This window comes from Maniola hyperantus, chromosome 11, assembly GCF_902806685.2.
Source record: "Maniola hyperantus chromosome 11, iAphHyp1.2, whole genome shotgun sequence".
Classification (NCBI taxonomy): domain Eukaryota; kingdom Metazoa; phylum Arthropoda; class Insecta; order Lepidoptera; family Nymphalidae; genus Maniola; species Maniola hyperantus.
The window spans coordinates 5,407,980-5,418,764 of NC_048546.1; the positions used below are offsets into that span (position 1 = coordinate 5,407,980).

General features: G+C 37.8%; 1 protein-coding gene across 1 annotated transcript; it reads right to left on the reverse strand.

Annotated features, from left to right (window-relative positions):
• Positions 1-96: 96 nt before the first annotated feature.
• Positions 97-9,762, reverse strand: Cdk8 (cyclin-dependent kinase 8). Its single transcript, XM_034973488.2, has 8 exons — positions 9,351-9,762; positions 8,237-8,488; positions 6,620-6,809; positions 5,936-6,149; positions 5,371-5,539; positions 4,608-4,724; positions 2,605-2,677; positions 97-1,376 (listed from the first exon to the last, which is right to left on the reverse strand). The coding sequence occupies exons 1-8, from the start codon at positions 9,594-9,596 to the stop codon at positions 1,246-1,248; spliced, it is 1,392 nt and encodes a 463-aa protein (XP_034829379.1). The 5' UTR covers positions 9,597-9,762; the 3' UTR covers positions 97-1,245.
• Between the last annotated feature and the right edge of the window lie 1,023 nt (positions 9,763-10,785).

Sequence of the window (10,785 nt, forward strand, 5' to 3'; positions counted from 1 at the left end):
TCCAAATTGTAAGATTACTTTTATATATTTTAAGTGATTAATTTTATATATTATTTTTAGTTTTAATAATGTATAAAAATTAAATTAAAGACTAGATAAGACTTACTAAAAATACTTTTATTGGGTTTCAAAAAGCCTACTTCTTATACTTTACAGTAGGTACGCGACAGGAAACATTGTACATCGACCTTTAGAAAGAGTTAACAGGTTTGTAGAGCGTTGTTTCTGTCGTTAAGACCGACAAAGGTATTAGTTACTGGTAGGTATGAGTGAGAGAGACAACGCTCTACGAAGCCAAAATCTCTTTCTATAGGTCGATGTACAATATTTCCTGCCGGCTACTGTACTATATTTACACTTCTATTTCTTTAACATTTGCACTCTAAAACGATGCAAAATGGCTAGAACCCGTCGAATTTACAAAATTAGATTAAGCAACAAAATAAAATAAAAAATTCTTTTAGAAAAACACTGAATAAAGTTACCTTATTAAATGTCAAACTCTTCTGTCAACTGATCTTCGCATTTATCTTATCTCTTCTCTTCTTTATGTGACTTATAATAGGTTAACTGTTTCTTTAGATGTCCATCACACAAAATCCACTGGATCAGTTGAGATGAAAAAAAAAGAACCAGGCCGAATTGAGAACCACCTCCTTTTTGGAAGTCGGTTAAAAATGATATGAAGTTCAAAAGCAGACAAAACTACTTCAACTTTTATCGAAATCAGAATACTTCCAAGATACAAGATCTCTATTTCTGTTTGTTGAACATCTCTTTTTGTTGTTGCGTACCAGCGCCTTTGTTGTTAGCCACCAATCCGTTGTTGATAGAACCTTCATTGAGAGTGGTCTTATTGTTGATTACCATCCCCTAATTGGTTGTTGTTGTTATTCACTAAACATAAATTGTTGTTTTTGATGGAACTCTTGCTATCCATATATGATATAGCCTATCTAGATTTACTCCTGTAATTTATTTGTATAAAAAATTCTCTAGAACCTTTGTTGAAAGTTGCCTTGTTGTTGATTGCCAGCAAACATTTGTTGTTGCAGATGGAACTCTTGCTATCCATATAACCTGTCTAGATTTACTCCTGTAATTTATTTATATACAGTCTTTAGGATCTTTGTTGAAAGTCGCCTTGTTTTTGGCCACCGAACATTTGTTGTTGCTGATGGAACACTTGCTATCCATATAGCCTGCCTAGATTTACTCCAGCAAATTATTTGTATATAGTATTCTCTAGAACCTTTGTTGAAAGTTGCCTTGTTGTTGATTGCCCCCGCCTTGTTGTTGGCCGCCGAACATCATCTGTTGTTGTTGATGGAACTCTTGCTGTCCACCCCCACCAGTATTGTTGCCTTGATTTGGACCTATAAAATATAAAAACGTAATGTAATGTTGAGAAATTATTAACTTTCGCGGAGTATCCACTCCGCTTCAAGTGGACAAGCACCCTAAGAGTCGAAATCGTACTTTTAAACGAGTTGTATGCTGCAGAATGTGAGAAAGCAACATAATGTGATTAATGGAAAGGATAACGATCCTCAGCAATGATGAATACAAAGCAGAAAGAATAACCAACGCGTGTACACCAAGGTCTAAAACATATTGTACTAGATAATGCCCGCGACTTCGTCCGCGTGGATTAAGGTTTTTAAAAATCCCGTGAAAACTCTTTGAATTTCCGGGATAAAAATTAGCCTATGTCCTTCCCCGGGATGCAAGCTATCCCTGTAACAAATTTCGTCAGAATCGGTTGAACGGATAGGCCGTGAAAGGCTAGCAGACAGACAGATAGACGGACAGACCCACTTTCGCATTAATATTAGTATGGATTATATGTATGGAGTATCGGTAGTATGTTGTCATTTTTAGTTAACACCAAAAAAAAATGTGACGTGATTTTTATATCTTTTTAAATGCTTCAAAAAAATTGTATTTGCTTTACTTCTTTCTAAGACAAGAGAGCGACAACGACAATCGATTCTGATGTTTTTCTCTAAACCAATTTTACAGTATTGCATCTTTTTCTTTTTCATATTGCTAAAATAGGACGGAAAATGAATTTTAAATATAAAGGGTAAATTTTAGTGAACTCTACTAAGGGTTGTTTGTCCTTTTCCTATTACATTGGTAAGAAAAAGATGTGAATACTGTAGAGTTTGTAATTCTAAAATTTTGTTGCGCTTAGAATCAGTACCAATAACAACACAATTGACTATCCGTATAACAGATGGGTATAGAGATAGCTTGCATTTCAAGAACGGTCATAAGTTACTTTTGGTCCCGGAAAATCAAAGAGTTTCCACGTGATTTAAAAAAATCTAAATCCACGTGGACGAAGTTCCGGCCGCCCTTTATGTACAGAGACTAGCTTATGCTCGCGACCTCGTCCGCGTGGACTACATAAATTTCAAACAGCTATTTTACCCACTTAGGGGTGGAATTTCGAAAAATCCTTCCTTAGTGGATACCTACTCTTTACAAAGATTTGGAGGTGGCTGTGCGTTGATATATAAGTCAGTCAGTCAGTCAGTCAGGACTTTGAATTTTATATATTCAGATTGTTATTGTAGACCAGGAGTTAAAGGTACAGACCTGACATTCTCATTCGCTTAGCATTGTTGGCTGCGTGATCGTGACTGCTAGCTTGTACTTGGTTTTGTTGAGTCTGAAACAAAATGATTAAAGGAGGATGGGACAACTTGGCTGGCATATCCAATAAAATCCAACCAAAATACAGCAGGGCTCTACGGGCGGCGGCGCGCGCGGCCCGCAGTCACAGCTGCGGCGCGTGCGCGAACTGACTCCCTTGAAAAAGGACCCCGGATGGGTTCGAAACTAGTCGGGCTAACGTCGACTAGACACGTGAGTACAGCCGGGATAGATATCATTTATAATCAAAATACAGCAGTTTAACTTTTCAAAAAGCAACATCCATACTTCCATACTAATTAGTGATGTTCCGGATATCCGTATCCGTATCCGCGGATATCCGTGGGAGAAAAAGATCCGTATCCGTATTCGTTTCTTTTTTGGCGGATCTTTTACGGATCTTTTACCCTATTAATTTTTGATAGGTAAGTACATAGATTAAATTCTAAGTATTATTATGTGATTAAGTAGCAATAAAATACTATTAAATAACTCCACAGCAAACAACAAACAAACACAAATGTTACTGCTGCTCAATGCACCAAATTATAAACAAAACAAAACAAAGACACGCGCAATGCATGTCGAAACATGTCCTACCACTCAAAGCGTCAAGTGGCGTCAACTATCGTTTCAAGGTCACCGGCACCGACACCGATTGAGTAAGAAAGTTAAAATCCGTATCCGTATCCGCGGATCTTGACGCCAATTATCCGTATCCGTATCCGCGGATCTACATTTTTAATGATCCGGCACATCACTAATACTAATATTATAAATGTGAAAGTGTGTCTGTCTGTCTGCTAGCTTTTCACAGCTCAACGGTTCAACCGATTTGGACGAAATTTGGTACAGAGATAGCTTGCATCCCGGGGAAGGACATAGGCTACTTTTTATCTCGGAAAATTAAACAGTTTCCACAGGATTTTTAAAAACCTAACGGAACGGAAAAAATCCTCATCTAGTTTATTAATAATTTTTAAGGTTTCATACCTCAAAAGGAAAAAGGAACCCTTATAGGATCACTTTGTTGTCTGTCTGTCTATCATGCCTGTCAAGAAAGCATATAGGGTACTTTCCGTTGATCTAGAATCATGGAATTGGGCAGGTATATTACGCGACAGGTCGAGATGACAATCGGGGTGGAACGCTCGCACACCCGCACAGACCCCACGCTAACCCGATGCGGGCTAGCGCCGGTGAAAGGCGGGTATGCGGGCCTTCACCCCGCCTCATACCCCGATTGCCTCGACCTGTCGCGTTCTATAGGTAGGTTTTATAGCACAAGTAAAAGAAAAAACCCGAAACCTCTGAATTTGTGGTAGCATCACAAAAAAAATTTAAAATGTGTTTACTAAATAACATTTAGACGGTTCTACATAAAAGTGTTAGGTATAACTTGAACGACGGTACGGAACTCTTCGTGTGCGTCCGTCCGACTTGCAATTGACCGGCTTTGTAAAGTAAAGTGAGCTTACATTGGGCTGCTGTTGCTGCTGGTTCTGTCGCGCTTTGGAATCGCTCTTGTCCTCTTGGTCGTCGTCCGTCAAGAACTCCCTCTTTGGATATGGTATCGGAACACCCCGCGAATACATGCTGAGACATTACAAACATAAAAAGTAAAGTGAGCTTACATTGGGCTGCTGTTGCTGCTGGTTCTGTCGCGCTTTGGAATCGCTCTTGTCCTCTTGGTCGTCGTCCGTCAAGAACTCCCTCTTTGGATATGGTATCGGAACACCCCGCGAATACATGCTGAGACATTACAAACATAAAAAGTAAAGTGAGCTTACATTGGGCTGCTATTGCTGCTGATTCTGTCGCGCTTTGGAATCGCTCTTGTCCTCTTGGTTGTCGTCCGTCAAGAACTCCCTCTTTGGATATGGTATCGGAACACCCCGTGAATACATGCTGAGACATTACAAACATAAAAAGTAAAGTGAGCTTACATTGGGCTGCTGTTGCTGCTGGTTCTGTCGCGCTTTGGAATCGCTCTTGTCCTCTTGGTCGTCGTCCGTCAAGAACTCCCTCTTTGGATATGGTATCGGACACCCCGCGAATACATCCTGAGAGATAGAATTCAGTTTCTTAACAATATTGACGAACAATAACAATTTTACTCAATCAGAGAAAAGAATAGACTATAACCAGAGTGAACTAGTTTGATCCTGAATCAACGATATGTCAAACATTAGGACGTGTACTACTAGTACTATGGGTGACGTGAAATTTAAAAAAAAATTGTAGTTTCCTAGGCTACCCAGCGTCGCTTCAAAAAGTTAGAGGCAGGCGTCAAATGTAGGTAACATTTGACGCCTGCCAGTGACGTCGAAGCTCGATGTTTTATTACAAGTTCTATAACTGCCGTGAACTGTATAACAATAATTATTATTATAGTATCATAATGAAGCTGTGATAGCCTAGTGGTTAGGACGTCCGCCTCCTAATCGGAGGTCGGGGGTGCACTACTAACTTTTTGAAGTTATGAGCGTTTTGAAAACATCGTGAGAAAACCAGCATGCCTAAGAGTTTTCACGATTACATTACACATTACAACTTTATGATGTTCTCAAAGGTGTGTGAAATCTGCTAATCCACACTTGGCCAGCGTGGTAGACTATGGCCAAAACCCTTTCTCTTTCTGAGAGGAGATCAGTTCTCTGTACTGAGCCGGCGATGGGTTGATGATGATCATAATCATAAAAAGACTACCTGAGTGGGTAAAGGGTCCTCGGAGAAATAAGGATCTTGCATGGCCTGTTCTGATGTTATCCTTCTGTTGGGGTCCATTAGTAACAACCTTTGTAGGAGACTGAATGCCTTGCTGTCAGGTTTAATTTTATGTCGGTCCATGTATTTACTGAGTGAACAGTTTTGGTAACTATAATAAATAAATAAAATTATTTCTTATAAGTATGATAACTAAAGTATGCTATACAAATATAATGAAGGGTTGGGTATAGCTATCCGGTACCTGCGCACGGGGGTGGGAGTAAAATCATAACGGTAAAATTCACTCTCGACTGGCAGGAGTAGGGGGAGGGGGGAGGGGGGAGGGGGCGGGGACCCCCCCCCCCCCACTTTCCCCCTTGCGGAAAAGCATGGTTTTCCTGTTATGATTTTTTTTGTAAAATCATAACGGTAAAAATTTACTCTCGTTTGGCAGGAGTAGGGGGATTGAGAGAGAGGGAAGGAGAATATAAGGGCTCCTTATATTCATTTTTGTATATAGAGATAGTATGGATCAAGGTTCAAAGTTAATCAAATGACCACTTACTTAGATCTCTTGAAATCTTTAACCAAAGTGGCATGCTCTGGCATTTTCCTAATATCTTCCCAATCCTTCTCCAGAGGAAAGCCCATAACATTGAATATCCTATCCAGTTGATCGTGATGGTACGGGTTACTAGTTTTGATGTCTTCTTGGCGACAGTGAAATATTGGTTCTGATGTTAAAAGTTCTGCAAATATACAGCCTATTGCCCATATATCTGGAAATCAGTTAAATAGAATAGCTATAAACATTTAATTCATAATAAAACCAGTTATTACTTTGTTTGATTTTATAAAGATCATACAGAAAACCTTTCTTGTAATGGGATAAAAATATATCCTACTAGATATAAGTAAAGGTTTTTTAAAAAGCCCACAAGAACTCCTTGATTTTCTGGGATGAAAAGTATCCTAAGTATCAATTCAGGGTATAAGATATTACCATTTCATTTCAGTCAATGTGGTGTGAAGAAGAAACAAAAATCTGAACTTGCATATTTATAATATCAATACTCTTTATTTTTCTTACTATTCCTTCCCTATATCTCCATTATTATAATTAAAGAATATCTATTACAAGATATATAATGTTGGAGAAAGAATACTTTATTTTTTATTTTCAGACATCCCACTTCTGATTTTGCAACATAATTTTATAGATTTAATTAAAATGAGCAACGCATTTTACCTATAGCCTTAGTGTAATGTCTGGCTCCTAACAATAATTCTGGTGCTCTGTACCAAAATGTGACTACAACAGGATCCAAGTCTGCAAGTGGTTTCAATGGTGCATTAAATAACCTCGCGAATCCCATGTCAGCAATCTTTACCCTGCCTCTTTCTGGCCCTTCTCCCATCACCAAAATATTGGCTGGTTTCTGTAATTTCAATCAATTCAATTTATATTAATCAATATTCATATTCCCATTGTTAAAGATAAAGCCATTTAATATGTACTTTTATTTAACTTCTCAATTATTTCACATGAATCACAATGGTCAAGCGTCACTAGACTCCATAGAGCCGCCAAATCATAGACTTCTAGACAACTGCCAGGGACCGTTAAGATGTGTATAGACTTATCAACAGTCCCATCTAACACTATTTAAAAATCCTCTTTTCCTTAGTTCCAAGTTTAGATAGTAAGTTAAGTATGCCTTGGTGGAGTTAGTTCTACAACTTTGTAATTTCTTTAAAAGTTTATTCAGCACAAAGTTGCCTAAACATTTATTTGCCCTGAAATAGAAACTGACCCTAGGAATGAGTTTAAGATCTCTGGAATATTGAAAAGTTGGCATTGTGTACGAATTACAGGAAAGAACTCAATAGAGAAAATTTATAGATAACTAGCTTATGTTTCGTACGCGTGGACTACACAAATTTCAAACCACTATTTTACCCCCACAGGGGCTCAATTTTCAAAAATCCTTTTTTGGCAGATGTCCACATCATAATAGCCATCTGCATGCCAAACAGCTCATAGTAGTGCGTTGATAGATCAGTCAGTCAGTCAATAAGTTAGTTACGTTAGTACCTTTTCTTTTATATATTTAGATACCTATAAAGGATTGTAATGCCAAAGTAAGTAAAATCAGTTGCTTATTGAACTAGAACACACAGATTTGCAAAATGTTGTGGGCAGGAAGTAGAATACCTTGCAGAGCTCATATTGTACATGCAAAAGGCTGAAAAGGGCTAGAACCCAGAGCCATAGAAACAGTTTACCAAATAAGCGTACAGAGTAAAAAATGTAGTCAAAGGAACGTTTGCTTTCTCATTCACACTAAATAGAGAGCACAGATAAAGTTACTAATGTGATAAACAGAGACACAGCTAACCTATTTTTTGTTCCTTATCGTGTAACAGATTTTTTTCAAGGAATACAACTTCATCTTCTTAAATTTCTGTTACTTTATATTTCTGTTTATTTTATTTTATTTTTGAGATAAATAAATAAATGAGAGAAAAAATTAAGCAGTGATAGCCTACTGGTTAGGACATCCGCCTCCTACATAGTTTGGAGGTTCGATCCTGTACACACATCTCTAACTTTTTGGAGTCATGGGTGTTTTAAGTAATTAAATACCACTTGCTTTAACGGTGAAGGAATACATAGTGAGGAAACCTGCATGCCTGAGAGTTCTCCATAATGTTCTCAAGGGTGTGTGAAGTCTGCCAATCCTCACTTGACCTGCGTGGTAGACTATAGCCAAAACCGTCCTCACTCTGAGAGGGACCTGTGCTCTGTAGTGAGCCAGTGATGGGTGGCTCATGATGTATAATAATTAGTAAATATGTAACTCACCAAATCTCTATGTAGAACCCAATTAGAATGCAAGTAGTGAATACCATCCAAGATCTGATAAAGTAAGCTTTTCACCATGCCTTTAGGCACCATCACAGATTTCTTATTAGCTTTTGCTGCTCTATGGAACTTAATTATGTGCCACAGATCATGTTCTGCATAGTCAAACAATAACCACACCTTTCTGTCTGTGTGAGAGAGGAAAACTCTTATGAGGTTGATGACATTTGGGTGTTTCAGTTCTCGAAGCAGCTGTAAAGTTTATAAAATCCATTATTTTATTAAATTACTAATAATAACTAATACTTTGAAATTCGTTTTTATTATTATTGAATTATGCACGTTTGCAAGCATCTGGGAGCTCAGTGTAGTTATTCCTATCCCAATTTTAAGCCCTACCATTATAATTAGTAAATAGCTGATGCCTGCAATGTAAGTTACTATTTTTTGAAAATCCAGTGGGAACTTCTGACATATTTTTGGATTCTCTAGAACTTCTGGATTTTCTGAGATAAAAAGTAGCTTATGTACTTGGGATGTAAGATACTTCTTTACCAAATTTCATCGAAATCGGTTGGATGGGCCATGTAAAACTAGCAAACAGACACACTTTCACATTTACTAGTATACATAATGAAAAGGGTCACATTTAGTAATCAAGAATTAGCACAGATCAGTCAAGATTTTATCGTTTATTTTATAGAGACAAAACTTGGAACAAGTCCCCTACAGAAACGGCTCAATTTCATATGTATAAGCTTTTGTTTGGTAAGACCCTTTCAAAAATATCTGTATACAGCTGCAATAGATGCCTGTAGCTAATGGACTGGCTTGGACCTTTTAATGTTTTTAAGTTAATATGTAAATTACAAATAGTAAAGGTAAAGTGTTAGAATGAGGACCTCACACCGGAAAGCTCAGCATTGGAAACCTCTACTATTCAGGTGGGCAGACATCTAACAAGTCTCAGGGAGCCGCTGTATTCAGGCAGCGGAACGTGGCGTGAGAAGGCCCGAAACATGTTCAGTAGTGGACGTCTACCAGTTGGCGATGATGATGATGATGAACAGGTAATTATAGCTAAGTAACAAAAAGTGTAAAGTAATTGATATACCGCTATTTCTCTACAAGCCGACATGGAAAGGCCAGTTCCCTCGATCTGTTTCAAGGCATAATCTTTAGTATCCGAACCGTCCTTTCGCCTGGCTTTGTAAACATGGCCGTAGGTTCCTCTGCCAACTTTACAGCCTTCGTAATCAAACAAGTCCTCGACTTTGGAGCGTTCATTTTGTGTTTTAATTTTAAACTCATAATCCATCATAACTGAAGCCATTGTTTTATTTTGGAAATTGTCAGCCATTTTAGCAAATTATAATATTCTATTAGGGGAGTGAGGACAGGCTGTGTTGTTTATTTGGTTTATAACACGTTTATAACACAGAGGACATTAAATTATATGGTTTATTAATTTAATGTTTATAAATTACCTAGCGCAAGACAGAACACCGCGAAACTCGTAAGACAAGACATGGACAAGACAGACCACCGAGACAGACACAGAACACCACAGAGTACATTATTTCAGAACACTAGTTCATGTTATAATATAAATTATTGTAGTCTTAGTAGTACATGGAAGTTCTTTGAGTCTTTCTCTTTGCAGTTTGCACTAAAATCACAGACCAGTAATCCGTAGACTAAAATGTTAAATGTGCCCCGCACACGGTCAACCATGTTTCAAAGAATATACTCACTACGTTTATGTTGGTCAAATTTTACGTGTTTGACACGTGTTTGACAAACATGCTTGACCGTCTGCGGTCGTTTTTCACGTGTTTGCAATTGTCAAACAAACTACGTGCTTGTCAAACAATCCTGCTGTATCATATTTTGTATCTTTTATCCCTTTTATTTCTGGTCGGTGGTAGGCTGTGGTGGTAGGTACCTACTGCGTTTCTTTCGTAATCATAGGTCGTAATGTTGGTGTTGGGACCATAGAGTAGGATTTATATAGTTGGGACGTTGCCTTCATTTCATACCTACATTTTCTCTTTTTTCGGTTTTGTATGAAAGTCCCGTCTCTTAAAACGTAGTGTAGTACAATCTTTGGTTAATTTCGTAGACTGAGTAAAAAATCTAGACAAAGGAACGTTTGGGTTTAAGGAACTTACTCATTAACACTAAAAAGAGAGCACAGATAAAGTTACTAATGTGATAAACAGAGACGCAGCTAACCTATTTTTTGTCCATGATCTCGTAACCGATTTTTTTCTTTTCCTTTCGACTCCGAACTTTAGTTGCAAAACAAACTTTGAGAATTCGTGGCGTCATTGTATTTCTCATTAGTTATTTAACTAGGTACTTGTTTTCACATAAAAAACGTTTAATACAAATATTGTTGATCGGTTAAGACTGACTAATAAACAATAATAATTGTCGTGTTATTCATCCATATGTCGCGCTATTGCAATCTCAGATGCGGTTACACAGTACTTTAGTCTAGCTTTTTTACTCAGTCTACGGTTGATTTCAAATCGGGAATGACGGGA